This window comes from Harpia harpyja, chromosome 13, assembly GCF_026419915.1.
Source record: "Harpia harpyja isolate bHarHar1 chromosome 13, bHarHar1 primary haplotype, whole genome shotgun sequence".
Taxonomy (NCBI): domain Eukaryota; kingdom Metazoa; phylum Chordata; class Aves; order Accipitriformes; family Accipitridae; genus Harpia; species Harpia harpyja.
Genome location: NC_068952.1, coordinates 36,121,524 through 36,143,733, shown reverse-complemented (window position 1 = coordinate 36,143,733; position 22,210 = coordinate 36,121,524). Strand labels below are relative to the sequence as shown.

The following is a 22,210-nucleotide window of genomic DNA, read 5'->3' as shown; positions in this document are numbered from 1 at the left end:
CGGCCCCAGCTCCGCTTCCTCCCCCTCCCCCCTCTCCCCGTCCCCCGTCCCCCCCCCCTCCGCCCGCCCGCCGCGGCGTGTGTCAGCCGGCCATGGAGCGGCCGCCGCCAGCCGCCGCCGCCGGCCCCCGGGCAGCACCGGCCGCGCCAGCGCCACCACCACCGGCACCCAGGGGAGGCGGCAGCGGCGGCGAGCCCGCCGGCAGCGCCTGGCGCCGCTGGGCGCAGTGACAGCGCCCCCCGGCTCCCCAGCCCCGGCCCCGCCGGCCCCCGCCTCCCGCCGCCGCCGCCGCCGCCTGCGATGCTCAGTGAGTGGCGGGGAGCGGGGAGCGGCGCGGGACCGAGGCCCGCACGGGGCCGGCGTGAGGGAGCGCGGGGAGGGCGGGGTGGGCCCCGGTCGTCCCGCCGGGCCGCCTCGTGGCGGAGGCCCGCAGGCCCGGCCCGGCCCGGCCCGGCGCGGCGCGGCGGGCGGCTCCCGGGAGGCCAGCGGGCCGCGGGGTGGGGTGGGCCTCGGGCACGGGGTGAGCCCCGGGTGAGGACAGGGCTGGGCGCCTCCCCTGCGCCCGTGGGTCGCGGGGTGGGCTTTCCTCATTAGTATTATTTTTTTTTTCCCCTTGAAAAGCGCGTGGGTTTAATTAGCTGCTCCTTATCGCAGCGTTTCTCTTCCCTTTTTCTGTTTTTTTTATTTTTAATCCTGATAGGGGAAGACTTTCACTTTCGCGTCCCTTCAACGAGCGCCCTCGGTTTTCCCACTGGCCAGCGCTGCCCGGGCGGCAGCAGCCCGGGACGCGTTTGGGACGGGCTCGGGGCTCGGTAGGACTCTTGGCGTTAGCCCGGGTTTACTGTCCCTGGGGCCTAAAGGCGAGCGGCGCTTGGTCCGGCAGCTCTGCTCCGAGGAGGAGGAGGAGGAAGGCATCGGCGGTGGAGGCTGAAGGCGTAAGGTGGTGTGTCGTGGGCAGGAGGAAAGCGCGTCCTGCCCAGGTAGCGCAGAGGAGATCGAAGGGGCGAAGCACGCTGTTTGGCTCTGTCTTTTGGGGGGGGGGGGGCGGGAAAAAGAACCAAACCATTGTGGAATTGGCAAAACTTAATCTGTGGATGGTGAGCCAAATGTAGGTCCAATGCAAATGGATGCAGGTTCTTCTAAAATCACAGCTGTTTCCCCTCTGCCTCTTCCCGTGAACGCCATTGCCCAGGCAAAAGCCTTCTCCGTAGTTCCTGTGATCTGCGGCACTTTTCCGATTTTGCACCACCACCACCACGCCGTGTCTCCCTGTCGACTTGTCGTGTTTACTTGCCTGTTTTTCTGAATTGCAGCCACTGCGTGTGTGAAGTCCCTTGGCTCTAGGTTCACAGTTATCTTCGTGTCAGTTTATCCTTGTTTACTCTGAAATTTTGTAAATCTTACGTTAAGTGAATGTCACAAAATTTAAAATTGGGTCATTTAGTATTGTTGGTAGGCTCCAAATTTCAGTTGTAGTGGTAAGGGATAAAAGATGGTACTTCTCTGTCCACAACTGAGGCCCGAGACACAGTTCTCAGTAGAGAATATTCAAAATGTGCTTTTGTGGGATGTTTTACTGCTTTTTGGGTTTTTTTAAGGATTGCTTGTCCTTGGTTCTTCTCTGATGCTCACAGGTCTTCCCTCAGTCTGTTGGAAGGAAAAGGCTGCCGTCCCAGCATCAGGATGGGAATGCAGAGTAATTTAAAAGCAGCGTTTCCAATGCTAGTTTTCAAGCTGCTTTCCTTATGTCTGTACTGGTAAAATTTCAAGGCTGTGGAATCTGCCTAAACCTATATGTGAGATGTAGCATAGGCAGGAAATGAATCTCCTGGTCCAGTGCTTAGTACACAGCTAATTTCCAACTTTTCTACGAAAGAGGAACTTGTGATGTGCTTTGTATGATCACCATCTCCTCTGGGTTTCTTCAGTAGTTTTGGTTCCTCAAAAAAAAATTAACCTAATATTCTTTTTTTAATTATTTTTTTGTGGTCCAATTTGTGACACTTCAGAAGAGGCTGCATAGTCGCTGTGCAGACTCTCGATGTGATCTTTCTTCTCTCTTTCCTTACGTGTTTTGCTTATCAGTAAAAATAGTTAATGGCATTAGTATTATTGTTCTCTCTGGCTGTTTGAGAAGAACGAGGCAGCTGGGACTTCCAAACGATTGTTTCAAGCTTTCTGCCAGCATGGATGGGCATTGCTATATGCCTTCAGTTTGTTTCATATTTTGGAGATTATGTTTAGTGATGGGAGCTAGAGTCTTAAAAATGATTGGAGGGTAAACTGGCAGGCTTGTCCTTTTTTGCCTTTAAATTCTGCATCATTGACCTGTTGTGCACTGGCTCAGCTTGAACCCAGCTAAAGGTATTTTGGCAGGCCATCCTTATGTTTATTTTTATGATGTAGTCTAATTTTGAGGGCTTGATAAAGAATATTTGTAGGAAAGTTGGTTTTGCTCTTGCACTTTTCATGAGCGCTTTGCCTGCTCCTGTGACATTGCTCTTTGTAATGCTGAGGGTGAAGTATAAAGGCAAAGTGAACAAAGAAACAAAGATCTGAAATGAAAGTAGGGGTGATAGTGTGTCTGATGCCCATGGGTCTGATGCCCATGGGTGTTTCTTCGTGAAAACGCATTTCCTGTAAGGTAGTTCTGTTTTGTCACCTGGGAGTAGGGAAAGAGATCTCCTTGAGATACTGCTGGTAACAACCACTACTGTGACTGCTGGGAGGAGTATGCAAAGGGAGCAAGAAACTGTACAGATTGCATAAAGCAGCTGCAAACGCCACCTTGCTAATCTTGGCTGAAGAAACTGGGGCTCCCCTATTACCCTAGAGCTCTGAAAAAGCTTGGATTTGGATCAGCTGCCAGCGACTGCTCCTTTCCCAGGTCCTTCTCTATTGCTGCTGAAATGTCCGATCCTGATGTTAGAATTTGAGATTACTGGGTAACCTACTGCTTTTTTTGCCTATCATTTAAAATTTACCATTTTCTCTATTGGTCATCTGCTTGTTCAGCAGCTTGAAAAGGACGATCTTGGTACTCCTCTTGTTTGTCAGTGTTATTTCAAAGGGTCCTCTGGAATTCTGCGTCTTTCACACACCAGTTTTCAGTTTCTCCAATCCATTATGAGTTTATGAGGAATTATCTGTACGTGCATGCTCTGCCATAAAGAATAAGGGTTTTCTCACCAAATCTAACCTAGTGCAGATTGATCCTGTAACTGAAGCAAAAAGTATGGGCAAGGATATTTCTGGATGCTCTCTTTTTGCAATTGAACCACAGGCCTGAGGCTGATTTGCGCAGTTCTGACTGGCTAAACCGCTTCAGAAACATTTAGTTGAATCTGTTGCATGCCGTTTTGGGAGTGAGTTTCTTTTGGATTATAAGCTAAATACAACAGTCTAGATGCAAAATCTCCAAAGTGGTTTCTAGACCTGAAATAAGCATCTATGAGAGCATCTCAAATATAATTAAGTTGCTACCCAAACCGAAGCTCTATGGCAGACGGGATGCAGAGGCGTTAGTGTGGACCTGGGCAAGTCACTTGTACATGAGTCCATGCTGCTAGCTGAAACGCAGCATGGTAAATGTAATACATTGCGAAGCTTGGTTAAGGGTGTTTTTTTGGGAGGGTGCCAAGATGCTGGTCCATCTCTGTGTCCACCCTTCTTCATGGTCTTCATTAGAATTCTGTCTTTCCTACACTTTTGTGTAGCAGAATAAGTGTTCTATTTGAGACCGTGTACATTTCAGATATAATTTCTTTAATTGCAAGGAAGATGAAAAGGAAGTTTGCTTTTGGAGTGGGAAAGTTGTGGTTGAAACTCACGATTTTAATAGGTCTGTCTGGAAATGCTGTGAAAACTCCACGCCTGTTGATGCCCCTTCCCCACCCTCAACAGTTACTTCACCTGTGAGAACAAATGGAAGTCTTTTTAAGGTTTTCGCCAAAGCATATGGGTTTGCAATTCCATGTATCTGTTTAAAGTAACTTTTGCTGAAACCTTGCATCCCCATCCGCTTGGAACTTCACAGAGGGCTTATTGTTCTAACAACTGGGATAAGCACTGAAGTGTGCATGGCTATTAGAAAAGGCTCATTTATGATCATGTTTTTAAAGCTGTCAGTTTGTTAGAAATACGGTTCTTAGAAGGGGGGAAAGGGCATCCTTGTCTGTCTCTCTGAGAAGCTGTGTTTCATTACATTTAGCTGCTCAAACCGGAAAGCATGTGCATTTGTAAAACTTATGCAGGTCATTGATAGCGGGGCTGTAAGGTGTAGAACTATCTTGAGGCAGGCTTTACCTGTTAATCTGCTAGAATAAAACTGTTGCTTAGTTCTGCTTTATTTAAAGCCTTTTAGGTTATCTAAACTTCTGTGTAAAATCGATGGGTATTGCGAAGGATTGGTGGCAGTCAGGGACTAATCAAATAGCAAGAGAGCTATTGCATTCATCTTACTGAGATTCTTTTGTTACAAGCCAGAGTCTAAAAGCTAGCATTGGGCTCTTTTTGGTTTTGAGATACTACCAAGCGGTGTTTGTGAGGATGGATTTCAAAATTTATATAAAGGAAACTTCAAAGAGTTCTTTTTTTTTTTTTACTTTTGTAGGAGGGAAGTCTAGGTAGATGAGGGCAGGTGAAAAAGGCAGAAGACTCTGCTTTTGTTTTAATTTACCTGTTTTGTTTTATTTTTTTTTTCCTGGGGACTTAACCTGACTGAAGTGCCAGAAGTCTGGCTCTAAACTTTTAAGTTTAGGTGATAAACTATTGCTTCTTGGACTCCCCAAATAGGAGTACTATTTAAAGCATTATGATTCTGAAATTTCCTTCTTTGTATATTATTTTCTCATTCCCTTGACTCTTCTGGAATTGTTTTATTGGTTGGTCAAGCAGAGGAATCAGAAGATGACTGAAGAATACCCACCTGCTATTGTAAAAGCAAGGAGGAGAAATGTTCCCTTTTTATGAGTTATTTTTAACAAAAACAAATGCTTCAGCTCACCACTGCAGTTTTAGCCCAGAATCCAGAAAAGTATTTTTGATTCCTTCATGAAATTAGTAGAATTAGGCAGTGAAATATCTTCAGGGATCTGATTCAAGGTGTCTAGTTATGCCTTAGTACCGAGAGGCAAATGCTCTCTGTTGCTTTCGTATTTCAGTAATGAAGTTGTTTGACTTCAGCAATGAAAATACTGAGCCATTTGTCTTCCATCAGTTTTAATACAGCTATGGTGTACATTGATCTTGGTGTATACCTACACAGTAAGAGCTTCATCATCTCTTTCTTTTCTTTTGAGGTCATGAAACGTGTACGCACAGAACAGATTCAGATGGCAGTGTCCTGCTACCTCAAGCGCCGTCAGTATGTGGACTCAGAAGGTCCCCTAAAACAAGGGCTGAGGCTGTGTCAGACTGCTGAAGAGATGGCAGCTAATCTCACAGGTAATCCTATCCTATTTTCCATGCATGCTTCTTGGCAGAGCTGTGACAAGTGTGAGTATGTATATTGGTAACTACGTGAATTTGTCAGCACATACGGACAGCTCTCCTTTTGAAATAAAGAAATTTTCCAGTGTGAAGTTGGAGTGAGTTAGGAACTTCTGAAGAATGAAAAAGTGGATGAAATTGTAACAAGGTGAGATTCATGGTCAGTGAAACAGCAGGCTGAAATATCAGGTCAGGGTAGTGGAAAATGTATATGTTGTATTCCAAAGAACATGAAGTCTGGTGAGTAGTGATGCTTTGGGACGGAGGTGAGAAGAACCTAGATGAGGAATTAAGAAGCAGGAAAATCTGTTGTACCTTTGTACTCCAGGAGAGCTGTATCATGTGAAATAGAAGTGATACAGGCTGTTTCTTTCACTGGCCTAGTCAGCTTTCTAGTTGTGAAAGCTCCGCTCTGCCACTTGCGGGGGGGGGGGGGGGGGGGGGGGGGGAACAAACCCTTCAGCGGATGAGACAGTTATTTCCCTGCATGTCCTTTCACCTCTTCCTTAAAGGCTTCTGAATCCTGTTACACTACCTGCTTTTCAAATCCTGTATGTGACAGTCTTCATTGTAATTATTATTTTTGTTACAACAAACTACGCTGCTGCTTGAGCATGTACAAATATTGAAAGTATGCGAGCCATGTGGAGGTTATAAAGATTCAATTTACTTGTAGAAGTAATAGAAAATCCTGGGATCACCTTTGGGTGAAAATGAAAGGAGGAAATGTTTTCTGTTAAAGAAACTGCTTAGATTGTGACAGTATCCTAGGCTAAGAGTGGTGGAGACCTTATTAACTTGTGATACAACTTCATTTGACGGAACGTTAGTTGCTGTATAACTCCTCTGCTCGTAGGTCAATACAATTGGATGCCAAAATAGCTCTTCCCACCTCTAGAGTATTTTGCCGTAGTTATAATCCAAAGATGAGTTACTTGTAGGTAACTGTCCAGGCTAACTCTTTCAGGGGCCTGAAGGAAATTGGGTAATATTTCATTATTAGAAGTGACTTGCATCTTAGTAGTTTTCATTTCCTTGCTGTTTTCAGAGTAACTATCGGAAGTTTGTTGCAACTCCCTGAAATAACACTGGGGGAGACGGGGAAGGTATTAAACCAAAGTAAAATGCTGAATTGTTTTTGATGGGAGATCTTATGGGAGAGGTGGGTAGAAAGGCTAGTGTTGAAATGGGATTAGAACTTGGGATCAGTCCATACCAGGAGGACACAAGAGTATCTGAAGAGAGAGAGATGAATTGGATTGCGAGCCCTTGCATTCACATATGGCATCGTGCAGAAAAAAATGTTTCAGTAAAGTGTGTGAATAAGTGTGTGATTGGGTCTTGTCTTTTTACTCATCTTCCACCAAATGTTATTACTAAATTTTTTATTAGTCTGTATGCTCTTGCCAGTGCGAGGGTTTTGTGGCTAGTGATTGAGAACTTAGTCATAAATTTTCATTAGAACTGAAAATGGTCTGCTCTTGTGCATTCAGCTGCCTACTACTTCTTGTCAAACATGCTTGTAGTAAGCTGTCAGTGAGTATGCTGCAGTTCCATGAATGACTGTCAAAAAAGAAAACCCCAGCTTGAACTTATTCTAACAACAGAGGCTGAAAATACTTTCTGCTGCAGTCATCTTAGTTTTGCACACTGAATAAAAACTGACCAGATTCTAAAGCCTTAATTGCTTTTATTTCGAGGAAAGCAATCAAATATTTTTTGCTGAAGATGGTTTTGCTCATTCCTTAACAAAATTCACCTTGCTTTTTCTGTTCAGCTCTTCTATTTTGTTTGACTTCTAAATTAACCAGCCTGTATAAATGGAAGAGTTGCTTACTTCTGTCTTCAATTCTGTGATTTCTTCTTTCACAGTGAAAAGTGTCCTCTGTTTTTGGTTTTAAGTAGTTTTGTTTCTCAGTTTTACCTCAGCATTTCTTTTTGTCTTCATCCAGAGTCTCTTCAGTTCAGCCTTTGTCCATTGCTTCATATACTTGCTATACCCGTACAGCGCTCTTTTCACAGAATCATAGAACAGCCCAGGTTGGAAAGGACCTTGAAAGATCATCTGGTCCAACCTTTCGAGGGAAAGGGAGCCCAGATGAGATTACCTAGCACCCTGTCTGATCGCATCTGCAGTACAATACAGCACAGAGCTTCCTCGTGACTACCCTGTATTTCTGTAGAAAACTAGAAGAATATTTGAGGACGGAATGAGTGACTAAGGAACAGGTTGCTCTAATATTGTCCATAGTATGCTATTGACACATAGGACTATCTGAAATAATGTAAAATCATATGTAAATCATACAGTCACGTAAAAGAGGAATCAGTTGCTGTTAAACAGCATTTACAGTAGCCCTGCATTTGTTAGCTGGAAGGAATGCTGCTCGTAGCCAACACACAAGACCAGGAGGGTACTATCCATATCCCTGAGTTAGGAGCGAGTTCCTTTGAATTTGCTATCAGGTTGCATAGCTGGTTGCAATTACTGGAAGTGACGTCAAGGAGCAGATGTTTCCAATAGATGTTCTTATGACCACTGGGGAAGGTGGAAAAGAAACTATGGTATATTTATTAATGTATGAAAAGGATATGGCCACTGTTTTATTTCCACCAGGAGAAAAATATGCCTGAAAATTTTACTCTTGTTTTGGAATCAGTTGAGCTCTTGATCCTTTTTGCAGTTCTGGTTGGTGTGAAGTTTTGGGAAGGAAAAGAATTAGAATTTGAACTTGTTATAACTGTCTGGTATGTAGGGTTTGTTTAACATTTGATGGGGACGAGCTCTAGCATCATGACTGAAAGAGTAGGGCATAATGATTGCCCAGCCAGACTGTTCTAGGATAGGTAGCCAAAGATGATGATCCTCTTTCTGAAGCATGACGTACGTCTTAATTTTGGATTTAAGTTGCTTATGCAGAGAAAGTTGAATAGGTGGCATGGAGGGAGCACTTCATAAAGCCAAGGATAGTAAGTTGTGCTTGCATGGCATGAGCAAGGTGGAAAGTCGTTCCCATTCCTGCTGAAATGAGGCCACGAGAACTCTGTGAAGAGTTGACCCTTGTATGTAACCCTGTGACAGCGTAAAAGACAGGCTCTCTTATTTCTGTTTTTCTTTGCTTTTACAATAAAGGAGTATGGGTGACATTGAAAACTGTCACTAGGTGTTGTTCAGTTACTACAGGTGTGTACATGCAGTTTACTTTCTCATGCTGAATATTGATTATATTACATTTTAAGTCTGAATAGCAGAGTTTTTACTTGCTATTTTACTTTTTACTTTAGTTGTTAAGTAATACCAGTATGTGAGCCAGCTTTGAGTTTCTCAGGCAGCCAGGCTGTAGGAAGTGCAGTGTATCTGTACCTTTCAAGAGGTTATATTTGTTTATTTCTAAACTGATTTGAGAGAAGATATGGCATTGGTGCTGGAATCTGTTTTTTCCCATGCGGGGATAATAAGCACAGCCCAGCTCTCGGTTTCCAAAGCTGAATTCAGCTTGCCCTGGAGAGTTGGTAAACGTACCTTCTGTATTTCCATAAGCTCCAGGCAGATAGACCTGTGTCTCACCAGGGAGAGAGAGCGAGAATAGCGACAGGCTGCCTGTACACCATGTGCTGATCTCTTTCTAATTAGAAGCATTGAGATGAGCTGGAGGCTGGCCTATCTCTCTTTAGCACGTGAACATTCGATGATGTTGTTTATAGATTTCCAGGGCTGTCAGAGTTGTGCCTCTGTGTGTGAGCCAAATGTTGGAACAAAAAGCGATGAATCGGGAGTAGGAAGGCAAAGAGAGGGGATGGAAGGTGGTGGGGGGCAGCGGGGACTGAAAGAAGTTGAAGGAGTTGAAAGTGAGAGTAATGAAAACAGGTTTTGTGGAGGGGAAAATGGTTATGAATTGAAAAAAAATTAGGAAAGGAAAACAGTGAAACTCCTTGCCCTTTAGTGCTCTTCTTAGAAGAGCAGACAAATAAACATATTAGTTATAATTTTGTAACTGGTGTTTCTAATCACTGGTACTTGTATATGCTTAGGGTATGTTGGTGGGTGTCTGTAAACATGCACAGAGTCCCCTGTCGGATTCTGAGAGGTTAACAGAAGAGCAAAGGTTTGGTGCCAGAGAAAGAAAAGCCAATTCCCTTTCTAAATAGTTCAGAACCACTTTTACCAGAGTTGATACTGGTTCTGAAAATCAGTTTAACACCACCTCAGGAGACCATTACAACTGGGTTTTTGGTCAGATACCAGCTGCCCTTTAACCTAAAATCCTCAGGGAGGAGGAGGAGATGTTTTGATTTAAAAAGTGCTTGCTTAGAGATGCAGTGTGTTTTCACCACCACCTCCAGGAGACTAGTAAATGCTAATGATTATAATTTGTTGTAAATGGTAATGACTGGGACAAGGAATTTGAGACTGAGGTAGTGTCACTGCAGGCCTTCTGTCCACGATAGTTGGTGGGTCCTCCTGAAAAAGAAACTTTGTTTTGGGGAAAGTTGTAGGTTGCTTTCTGCATCTTTTCTGAGTGCAAAGTAGTAAAACCACTGAGTATCTCATAAAACTGGTAAGGGACTTGTGACGGTGTTACTCTGAATTTCTTGGGAAATTAAGGTTGTTTCTGAAATTAAAAATGTATTCTGGGGGGACCAGATGAGTTGCTGAGATTTTTAGGGTGGGGGGTTTTTTTAAGCTTTCAGTATACTTTCTCATTCATGATCTGTCTAGGTTGTTATTGCCATGTTTAGATCCTTCGGACTATGTCATCCCTGGATGGTTTGAAAGATGAAATGTCATCTTGGTGGCTGCATTACCTTGGATTTTATGAGAAGCTTTGTTTCCAGACACATGCAAAACTCCTTATATCCCTATTTAATTTTTACTTATTTTATTTCACAGTCCAATCTGAATCTGGTTGCGCCAACGTTGTGTCTGCAGCTCCCTGCCTGGCGGAGCCACAGCAATATGAAGTACAATTTGGACGATTACGCAATTTTCTAACAGGTAAATATCAGGAAGCAAGGAAGAGGAAAGTAGCTGATATTTTTTTTGGTGTCATTTCAATGAGTAAAAGGCAACATAATAAAATTTAAAATCATGTCTCTAATAATCTTTTGATTTCTAGTTTTGAGACTTCTGTTACTACAATTAGAAATACTTAATTTTTCTTTCTTTTTTTTTTTTTTTGTTGTTGTCCAAGTGCTGAGTACCTTTGGTTTTTGTAGATACCTGACTGTTTGGCCTTTCTTGTTCAAGCATTTGGCCTTTGTATATCTTCTAGACAACAGCATACATATATAGGACAAGAAGGAAGATTAGTGTTTTATGTGAAAGGCAGGTAACTTAGAAATGAGTGTAGTTCTCTGCTGTCTCCTAGTTTAGGGTTTTTAATTTTATTCATAATTGGCTTATTTTTATGATAGTCTGGCTTTTTAAGGGAGAATTTGTTACCTTAAATTTTTCTGTACTGGCTTTGAGACTGGAGGTATATGACAAAGTTAAAAAATTCTCATTCTGTAGTGTGATGCAGAAGACTATAATGATTTTTCTTTTTTTTTTTTTAATGACTTTTTAATAATTAAAAAAAAAAGCTACTCCTGGGAATGTCCTTATTCTATGAGTCCCAAATGTAGGAAGAAGAAATCAGATAGGATTTTTAGAGAACAGTACCAGGGAAAGTGAGGTTGCCACTCCTCCCACCTTTGAGCACATCTACAGTTGTCCAGTGTAGGGATTTGATCCCAGTGTGCATAACACTGGGATTAATATTCCTGATAGTTGTTGAAGAAAAGGGAGGGAGGCAAGCAGAGGCAGAAAACAGTGAAGTCTTAGACTTGCCATCTAGAGCAGTTCAACACCATTGCACTTTAGTATTGGAGGTAAATCCTTATTGTTTGATAGATTTTTGAGAAGTACCATTGCTCTGTTCAGTGGCTTAAATATTGCTTGGGGAAGTGCTAGGTGTGGTTTTGGTGTTCAGGTCGACTGTTTTCTTTTTTTTTTTTTTTTTTTTTTTCCCTTTTGCTCAGTTCTGATTTTTTACACACATGAACTGCTTCTGTTTCTGCAAGGGAGTAACTTGCCAGCCAGCCACAAGGCACAGCAGGACAATTCCCATTTCTGTGATGCCTGCCTCCAGGGGCACTGAGGTCTGGGCAGGGGACTAGGACCACTGAATAATTTAGGAATTGCTCTAGAGGTCTCTAGTTCAACCAGCTGCTCAAAGCAGGGCAAGATCGGAGTTCGATCAGGTTGCTCAGGGCCTTGTCCAGCCAGGTTTTGAAAATCAAAAAGTGTGGTGATTGCTTGGCACCTCTGGGCCCCGGCTGGAGGGCTGAGCGATTTGGTGAGAATTTCCCTTGCAGCAGCTTGCCTGTTGTCCTTTGAGCACCTCAGAGAAGAGGCTAGCTCCTTTTCCTCCATAATGTCCCACTGGATACTGAAGGCAGCAATTGGATATCCCTTTATTCTTCTCCAGGCTAGACAGACCCAGCTTCTGTAACCTCTCCATATGTTCCTGGGGAACCTTCTCTTTGTTCCTGTTTCTGACATCTTCCTATCTCTTCCCTTTTTCCCCCGCTGCAGAGTGAGGTCCTGCCCCTTGTTGCATTTCTGGGCTAGAGCACCTGCAGAGAAAAGAGCGGCTGCTGGCTGCTTAGAGCTTTTACTACATACAGACCACTGGTTTCACTGGCTTTGGCCCAGCTTCAGTGGGACAGAAGGGAGAATGATGCCTAAGTATGCAAATACGTATGCATACACTGCACACCACACACATTCTAGTTACTCATGTAGAAATGGAAGAGGCACAGTATGGACCAGAGAAAGCCTGAAGGGTGCTCAACAGGAGAGGAAAAATAACCTAATGGTAAGGGGAAAAAAAGAATATGGATTGGTGAGTGGCAGGAGGAAAGAACAAACTGAAAAGAAGCAGTGATGTTTGAGGATCAGCAATGCCTATTTTGTTCCAGTAATTTGGACCATTTGGTCCTCCGGTAGCTCGTTGTTGTGGCCCTGTATGTTGCCATGGTGTTCTGTGGCAGGGTTCTGCTCCTTCCAGCTCCCTGCAACCGGCTGAATGCGGGAGGGAAACAGCCCCAAGAAGCTGGTGAAGGAGGGGTGGAGCTGTGGCACAGATTAGTCTCTGCAAGGTACAGCACAGCCTAATCAGGAGTTCGTTACACTGTGTACTAGGAATTACTGCTGGGATTTGCCTTGGCAGAGAGAGTGGGGGAGAGAGAGACAGCATGCACATGAGCAGGCACAGAAATAACACAAGAGCACAGCATATTGCAGTACATTTGGAAGCTGCAGCTTCCTTTCCCCTGGAGACAAATCAGTTTCATCCAAAGCATCACATGCAAGTTTTATTGAAGCTGAGAGGAAAAAAAAGCCACCAAAGTTCAGGCCCACACAAGCTAGGTAAATAATTTTGACTTAAACATGTTAAATACTATTTTAAATATAATGAGTAAATTTTGAAGTCCATTTATTACAATAAGCAGAGGGCATAGTTTTTCTCCTTAAATAAACAGGGGAAAAATTCAGCTGTCATATATTTTATGAGGTGGTATTTTAAAGCTGACCCACACCTAAAAAGAGTTTTGAAATCTCTGCATTTTGTTCTGACAAGGTACCTCACTGACTTGAAAATCTCTGTTCAGATCTCTAATAGGTACTGTGTATCCCCTTTAGGTGACAGAAGAGGTTCACTTAGCTGCGCCAGCAAAAGTCTCCTCTTGCTTGCTCTCTGATGCCACTGTCAAGGCTTTTTGCAGTAATTGTCCTTGCTCTGTTCTATTCCCAGTAGAAAGTGGATTGAGAAATCATTCAAAGTTTGTTGCTGTTTTTCATATAGATTCAGATTCTCAGCACAGCCATGAAGTGATGCCTCTTCTGTATCCCCTTTTCGTCTACCTCCATCTGAACATGGTCCAGAATGGCCTAAAAAGCACAGTGGACAGTTTTTACAGCCGCTTCCATGGCATGTTCTTGCAGAATGCCAGCCAGAAGGATATCATTGAGCAGTTGCAGACTACCATGACTATTCAAGATATCCTGTCCAACTTGAAGCTCCGGGCTTTTCTGGACAACAAGTACGTCATCCGCCTTCAAGAGGACAGCTACAACTACCTTCTTCGCTACCTCCAAAGTGACAACAACAACGCCCTGTGCAAAGTCCTGACCTTGCACATTCACCTGGATGTGCAGCCCGCCAAGAGGACTGACTACCAGCTCTACGCCGGTGGGAGCTCCTCACGCAACGAGAGCAACGGCCTGGAACCCAGCGATGTGCCGGCTTCCATTCTGCAGAACGAGGCGGCACTGGATTTACTGCAGGACAGCATTAAACGTGTCAAGGACGGGCCCCCTTCCTTAACAACCATCTGTTTCTATGCCTTCTATAACACAGAGCAGTTGCTGAACACTGCAGAGATTTCACCAAATAGCAAGCTGCTCGCTGCTGGGTTCGATAATTCGTGTGTGAAGCTGTGGAGCCTGCGTTCCAGGAAGTTAAAATCTGAGCCCCACCTCGTTGATGTGTCCCGCATCCGTCTGGCTTGTGACATCCTGGATGAGGAGGTCTGGATACCCATTTCCCCCCCCCCCCTACCCTTTCTGCCAAGGTATTTTGGGCATGCATTGTGGAGTATCTAGTAACGTCTTAGGGGACTGTAAGGCTGTTCCACAACTTGTCTGCCTTGACGCACAAATTTTATAGCCTACTCTGATCCTTGTTCTTTCCTGCAGTGGCTGTAAATGCTGCAATGAGTTTGTGCTCGGGTCATAGTTTGTTAGTCCTAGGTGCTGATTTCTCTCCTCCAGCTGTCCTTGAACAGACGGGACTACACAGACAGCCCAGTAAGGATGGGTGACTAGAGAAGGCTCCCTTCCCTGAGGAGCGTGGAGTCTTCTTATGGATGGGAAGATGAAATGAGGAGATGCAGGCAGTAAAAACACACTGTGATGAATGAAAACTAGAAAGAAAGTGGCTCAGAACAAGCAATCAGAGGATGGAGAGAAGGGGAGAGATGCAGGAAGAGGGAGAATAAAGACAAAGTAAGGAGAGAGCCAAAGGAAGCTGGTCTGAGGCCTCAGGAAGAAGGAGGGATGCCTAAGTGCAAAACTGTATTTCAGGAATCACCTTAACCAGAGGTGAAGAGTTAGCATGGAAAAATTATGCAAAATGTCTCTGTTAAGGAATCTGCGGTGTAGAAACTTCAGTGGCTTCCCACTCTGGAGTGCTGGAGACAAGAACAGGGATGTGTGTGCCTTCACATGCCAGGCTAGATAGCATCTTCTAGTTTACTCTCTTTTGCCATCTAGTCACGCCCTTCCTTCTCTCTCACCACAGCTGCCCACGTAGCATCTTATATCTGGTTAGAGATCAGAATTTGTGACTCTTCCTTTGTTTAATCACTCCTCTCTTGAAGGCGGGGGGGAAGCCTCATATGTTCTTGTGTTGAGTGTTTAGCAGGAAAAACATCCTTTTTTCCACTGCTTTTTCTTACAAAAAATACCTAGTGGCAGGGTTCTGTTTATTTTGGAAGAGTGCAGAGAGCTTCCTGTGTGCAGAGTTCTATGGTTAGGGATTGCTTTGTTAGTCAGCTTGAGAACTAGAGGCAGGCATCCAGGTGAGATAGCACAGTGGCATGCTCACTGCTTCCCAGGTTAACCCTTTCTGCAGAGTGAGCAGGTAAATGGGCCAGACTAGCCCAAGATAGAGCTATGGACTGACTTGTTTTCATTATAAGCTGCAAGAGTTCATAGGACATGTGACTATGTATTGCCTGTCATGGAAACCAAATGTCAATAACCTACAACAGAGGAGAATTTCTCTGGTAAATCAGCAGGTGACCTCCTTTGGCTCCAGACTATAGAAAAGTGAGATACTGCCAGGTTATCAGGAGTGTGTTTTGGCTTTTTTTTGGCACGTAGGCACATACTTGCATGTTATAAGTGTATTATGAAACAGCAATGGAAGCTTGAGTACAAATGGCCCTTGTTGGCCATTTAGTATTTTGTGTATCCTGCAGTATTTGTGCACAGGTCTAAAACCAAAAACTGGTCAAAGACCAGCACAGATCAAAGTCATCATTGCTCTGAATAACTTCCACCACTGACAAAACAAACAGTGACCTGATCAGGAGTTCAAAGTTAAAGGAGGATACCAGCCTGAGTGCACTGCTGGTTATGGGTCCCAAATGCAAATGAAAGCCTATTGACTACAAAGGAAATAAATTCCAGTGTCTGGGAGCCTTAAGTGAAAATACACAGGCTCCCATGGGGTTGCAGGTGGGAACAGACCAGCACCTGCTTGGGTGCCACAGGAGTGGAAGCCACAGATACTAAGACAAACCAGACAAGACCACCCTGACCAGGCTGCAGTCATCAGTAATGCAGCTCAGGGTGAACAGGGGCTGTGCTTCAGACTGTCACTGCAGTCTGCTCAGCAACAATTCACAGCGATAAATCTGATGAAAACTTTGACAAAGAACAAAAATTCTGAATGTGCTTTGACATTACTTCAGTGAGTTCTATAGAATAACTTGTGAGGATGTTAAACTTGGCTGGGTTTTGTAAGGTTTCTAAATTTTGTTTGGTTTGGTTGATTTCTGTGTTGTGTAATTAGCTTTGGATACAGTATTTAAATAGTAGTGCCTGAAATAATTAATCTTCAGCTTGGTTTCTGATTTGCTGCAAGCAAGTGGGTCCTTCTGTTTGTGAAGATACAGAAGTCTAAAACTGTGCTAGTTTCAGTGGATCTTGTTCAAGGTGGCACTAAAACTATGCTATTGGGTTTATTAACTCTTTTTGTATATACGTATATAAAAAATGAGGTTGAGACTTGGCAAAAGCATTAGAGAATGACGTTTTTTCCTAGTTCATGTAAAACCTTTGTGCCACTAAGGTCAAAATAATCTACTAGGTGTAGTTTTAGTGATTTTTGATCAGTGTGATGCCCCAGTGCACTTCACCAGTGTTGTCTTGCTTCTTGGAAATAGGAGAGCCTTACTAATTTGGGATAAAATAATTCTGTTTTCTTCACAGTAGCATCTCACAAATGCCACTTTGTAGTCTCTCTTACTTAAGGTCCAGTATAAAAATGCATTTTTGCAGCTGTGCAAATGGACGTATTGTTTGTCTCTGCAATTTTGCCATGCTCATCACTGATACTACATAAATCAACGACAGAAAGTAATGCTTTCTGTTCCAAGCTGCAAGAGTGGCAGCCTTTAAATTCTGTGAAGACTAAGACTTGAGTCTTTCAGCTTTGCTTCTAAGGTTCTGTTTTTAAGTGGCAGTAGTCCTTCAAGTGGTAATGAGCAGGCATGATGCTGACACCTTGGTGGATGGCAGATGGGAGGGAATTTTGGAAGGAGCAGTAAGAAATGTCCTGCAAAGAGAGCTGTGGTATTTACTCCCTCATCTTTTCCTCCTAGGACATCCCTACTGTAGGCAGGTAAGAGATCCTCCCTTTTGACATCTTAAGAGCACTTCAGGATGAGAGAGATGACAACACCCAGGGAAACCTGTTACTGGTTAGAAGGGGGGGAAAAAAAAGCGGGGGGGGGGGGGGCGTTTTGGTTTTTTTGAGGTTATTGTTGCTCTTTGAAGCTCACTTATTCCTTTGAGGCTTATGCTGGGTGGAAGATCAAGATAATTTTTGTCAGCTAGATAACATTTGCTACTCACATGGTTAAATTCATCATCAGTAATTTTTTCTGCGTCCAAATGACTGTCATGAAAATCCATTACTGATTTAAGTAATAGCTGAGGAGTTGGGCAGTCTGTCCACAGGTGTATCATTTGGAAGGTGTCCTGTGTAACAAAACATGCCAACATTTTTGTTCTTTTCAGTTTCTTAGTAATATAATTTTGGGGAGTCTTGCATTTGCTCAGGAAGATTTCCTGTTCACTGTTGAAGCGGAAATATTTTTTTTTCAGCCCATTTTAGTACTGTTGGTAGGTTTTCCAGTTCTATCCTATTACTTAAAATCCGTTTTCATAGTTCTTTTCAAAATGGATAGCTCAAATAATAAAAGGTAGCTTTTAGTGTGTGTGTGTGTAGGTTATTGATTAAAATAGGCATATATAACTTAATTTCTTGTCCATCCCAAGGAAATACAAATCAGTTCATGTTAACCTGCAGCAGCAACCACTTCAGAAGGAGCTGATGGATATCTGGGTAGTGCCCAGGGGTACGTTATATCCAGGAAACATACTCAGTGTGTGAAATTGGAATCCTGAAAAAATATTATGAAGAGGGATTCCCTGCCTTCCTGCTGGTTTATAACACAGGTTGCAGTGCTTCTGTAGCTGCTGCAAATGCTCACCTGCGTGGTAGTAGCTGTGGGATGCAAGGAAGAGTGTGCTTGATCTGCCAGAGAAATGAAGCTTGGTTCTGCAGGGCAGTAATACAGTGGCTGCACTTCCAGCTGCTTTGTTAATCTGGTCAGCAGACTAACTTGGATGGGGGGGAAATGGAAAAATTTAGTGACTCGAGAGCATTATAGGTATACTGTTCGGTGAGCTATAATAGCAGTGTGCAGTTGTTATGCTAAGTGGGTGTCAAACAGAAGTCAAAGATAAGATTTGCTACCTGTGACCATACAGGAGTGTGGTTTTCAATGCTGCAGAAGGCATTGTCAAATAAGCTGCTACTGTAATACAAGAAAAGAGTAGGTGCTTGTAAGAGAGAAAGAGTATGTGCTTGCAGACAGCCTAAGTAGCCCTGCTTGAATTTGAAGGCATAAAATTAAGTATCTGGACCTGCAGAATTCACAGAAACTATAGTACAACGTGGGTAACTTGAATGGGCTTCCACTGGTAACTTGTCAGGAATCTTATGGTCATAACTAAATACTATAAAATGCTGCAGGTATCAGCTTCTCTCCTTTCATGTGGTAACATAGCCTAGAGATGCTGTGGATTCCGGCAAGCAATGCTCTTATCTGAGGTAGAAAAAGCAATTTGAATAAGAATGGGGCTTTTCGTGCTAGAGCCTGCAATTTCTCTCTGCCTCACCTCCATCGTAGAGATGAAGTTGGCTCACAGCCCCATCATAAAAATCCCATGGGCACTGACTACTCTGAAGAGAATTAGCATTGCTAAACACGGCTTGCTGCCTATTACTAAACACGCAGCTGAGAGAGAAAGGCAGCAAGCTAGCTAAGTCAGAGTTTGCTCACCTCTGATGTGAGATTTGAAACCACTGGAGGAGAAGGGCTTTCAGGACTCTTGCTAAGTCTGAAGCAAAACCGTCTGTGGGTCCTGAGGTCAGAGGGATGGGAGATGCCGTGTCAGCCAAGAGAGCTGCTCACGATGCACTGACTTCTGCTGGTTTTCAGCAGTCCAGCAGCCCTGGGGAACTGGGTTTCCTCTCAGGGCAGGAAGCGTTCCTTCTGCAGGAAACGGGCCAGTTTGCAATGATAAAAGTTAAAGGGGCTGCTCACAAACAAAAGGGTGTGTGTTGAATTTGATGTGCAGAGATTGTGTGTGGATGAGTGTTACTGATTCAGTATTGAGGAAGAGTGTCTGCCTGACAGCCCTGAGGAAGCGTGGTCTCGAGCTACTACGCTGGTGCACCCCAAGCTGTGGTTATCTTGTACTCTGCCAGTGAGACCCCAGCTTGTTAGGCAAGGACGCTCTCTTGAGGTGAGATTTGTTGAAACTTGTGCAGTATGTAGCCTTTGAGTGTCAAGAGGTGCTACTGGCATAGACTTTCAGAGACTCTTACCCTCCATTGGGAGATTCCATTAGCACAGCTCACTGAGCAGTCTTTAAATGTAAAAGCCTTTACTTGTTGACTCTCTGCCCTGCTACTTGAATTGGAGAATTACAGGATAAAAAGGTTTCCAGTGCCATCATTTTTGTGGTTATTCATCTTCTCCTACCCCAAAATAGATCCTTTGACCTAAATAAGCTGCATACGTTTGCCGTTCTTGAAGGGTGAGGATGTGAAAGCATCCTGATGGGGCTTGCATGGAGAAAGAGATATTATGGCCTTACTGCGTTTCTGTTCACGTGTGGGGCTAAGAATGTCCAGCAGACAGTTTGTCAAATATGCTTTGTCTTGCCCATCTCCTGCCTTTTGTTTAAGACATCTGTGTTTCTTTTTCTCTACTGTGAGATTCACTTCCAATAATGACCACACCAAAAGAGCAGATGCCAAGATCTGTTTCAACATCTTAGCCAAAAGTTTAGCAGAGAGTGGATAGGGAATAAGCATATGTTTTTAGCAAGTGGAAAAATGTCATAAAATATTGGGGCTTTTCCCCTATTTGCGTACAGTTCCAGGTTAAGGTGCCTTCTGGAGTAAGCATGAAGCTACCCAAAATGAAGATAAAACCTTTATATAAAGCCTTATCTTGCCATCTCTTCCAGCGTTAACTTAGGTGTAGCAAAAGTGCTAACAATGTTTGTGTCTCAGAGTTGCACAAAGTGTGCCACGTCTAAAATAACTTATTCTGTATTAACACCCGCCTGTTTTCCTCATGGTGGTTCCTGTATTTGTTGAACAGATAAACATGCTTTCCTTTCTTGTTTCTTTTTCTCCTCCTTGACCAGGAGGAAGAGGACGACAGTGCAGGCACAGAAATGAAGATCCTGAGAGGACACTGTGGACCCGTGTATAGCACGAGGTTCCTTTCAGACAGTTCGGGACTCTTATCGTGTTCTGAGGACATGTCCATCAGATACTGGGACCTCAGAAGTTTTACAAACACTGTGTTGTACCAAGGACATGCCTATCCTGTCTGGGATTTGGATATTAGCCCCTGCAGCCTGTACTTTGCCAGTGGTTCCCACGATCGCACTGCAAGGCTCTGGTCATTTGATCGGACGTACCCGCTGCGAATATACGCAGGCCATTTGGCGGACGTAGACTGTGTGAAGTTCCACCCCAATTCCAACTACTTAGCGACGGGCTCCACAGACAAAACTGTGCGCTTGTGGAGCACTCAGCAAGGCAACTCGGTGCGTCTTTTCACCGGGCACCGTGGCCCCGTACTCGCGCTTGCGTTTTCTCCCAACGGTAAGTACCTGGCATCAGCAGGTGAAGACCAGCGGCTAAAGCTGTGGGACTTGGCATCAGGAACTCTTTACAAAGAACTGAGGGGCCACACGGACAACATAACCAGCCTTACTTTTAGCCCTGACAGTAGTTTAATTGCTTCAGCGTCGATGGACAATTCAGTCCGGGTCTGGGACATTCGGAACACTTACTGCAACGCCCCTGCAGATGGGTCTTCCAGTGAACTGGTTGGTGTATATACCGGACAAATGAATAATGTACTGAGCGTACAGTTTATGGCCTGTAATCTTCTTCTAGTGACTGGAATTGCACAAGAAAATCAGGAACTTTAATTTTTTTTTTTTTTTTCTTAGGGAAGTGGGTGGGTGTATTGAACGCCAGAGTCCATTGCAAGCTGAGAGTACTGACTGTGAAACACTTTTCTTCCTCTGCCCCCTTGAAAGGCACGTTCATTCAGAGTGATGCAAATGCTTTAAAATGTCTTGCCCACAAAAAGGCCTGTGCTGTTGAACGGAGTAAGGAAAAAAGGAGGAGTGATGAAAATGCATATACATTCTAATCTTGTACTTGTAGGGATGGGGAAAAGGGGAGTAAATCCAGTAGCTTGGGGAAACCAAAAGCCTGGTCCAGACAAGTGAAACTGCCAACCAGATAAGCTGCTGACCTGCACTTAAATATCCTGCGTTGATTGATGGGCACATCTTACCTACTGTTAACTGAGGCTTGAGTGTGTGGAGAACTACTGGCCCGGTGTTTTTTGTTTTGTTTTGCTTTTGTTTTCCTGTTATTGCAGAGGACCAGCATTTTAAGACCCTTCTATTAAAAGAACATTATGTATTTTCTACAGTGATAGTGGTCCTAAATATTACAGCTCCCTGTAGCACTTCTGGAATATTTTGGACTAGCTAAGTAGAAAATACCATCTTTCTTTTTAGTAAGGGGATCGAAATCTGACCTCAGTTGGGGCCCATCTCTGCATTGTCACTTGGGTTTGGTTCCTGGTACTAGCTGTGATATTTGTATTTATGTTCCATTTATTAGGAATCTTTCTGAATCTGGTTGCACTGTGTTTTGAGGATGGGAGGACAGTGGGGGTAGAGCGGTGGCTTTAAGGGTAATAAACGACTTGCCTTGTCTGGAGGGAGGGCACTATAGAACTGAAGTGGCTAAGTTTGGACTCCTGATGGAAACGGGGCATGTCGGTCCACCACTGCACCTCACAGAAATATTTCCGTAAATGGAAGTTGGCAGTCTAGGGAGAGGGGAAGGGGGAGAGAGACAAACACAAAGTGACATGGGAAAAAATAGTATTACTAAATTATTGTGCATACACAGAGGCAGCTCTGCCAGTGTTGGATTTTTCTCAAAATGTTGCAATATCAGTTTCATGAACGCTTTGTGAGATAAATCATCAGCATTTACAACAAGGATCTGCGAAAAAAGCACGTTCTAGTTTGTCATTTGGAGAGATTAAATATTTCTGCTTTCTGGAAAGAGTTATTTTGTATTTTGTTTTCTATTAAAAGCATTTAGTTTAAAAAAAAAAAAAAAATGGTTTGGTCCCTTTCTGGGAAACTTGCTCTGGCTTGCAGGGGTAGGAGAGGGCAGGAGCATGCGTCTCCTACACTGCTTGAGCCAGAGCCTGCTTGGCACTGGGAGGCTGGATCTGGTGGTCTCGCTCACTTGGTGCA

At 43.8% G+C, this 22,210-nt stretch overlaps 1 protein-coding gene across 1 annotated transcript; it reads left to right on the top strand.

Annotated features, from left to right (window-relative positions):
• The first annotated feature begins 58 nt into the window (after positions 1 to 58).
• On the top strand, positions 59 to 22,013 carry TAF5L (TATA-box binding protein associated factor 5 like). The gene is given in 6 exon segments (XM_052805641.1): positions 59 to 307; positions 5,301 to 5,445; positions 10,382 to 10,486; positions 13,341 to 14,078; positions 14,081 to 14,109; positions 20,054 to 22,013. Coding segments are annotated over 5 exon segments (1,812 nt in total). The 5' UTR covers positions 59 to 307; positions 5,301 to 5,303; the 3' UTR covers positions 20,852 to 22,013.
• The last annotated feature ends 197 nt before the right edge of the window (positions 22,014 to 22,210 follow it).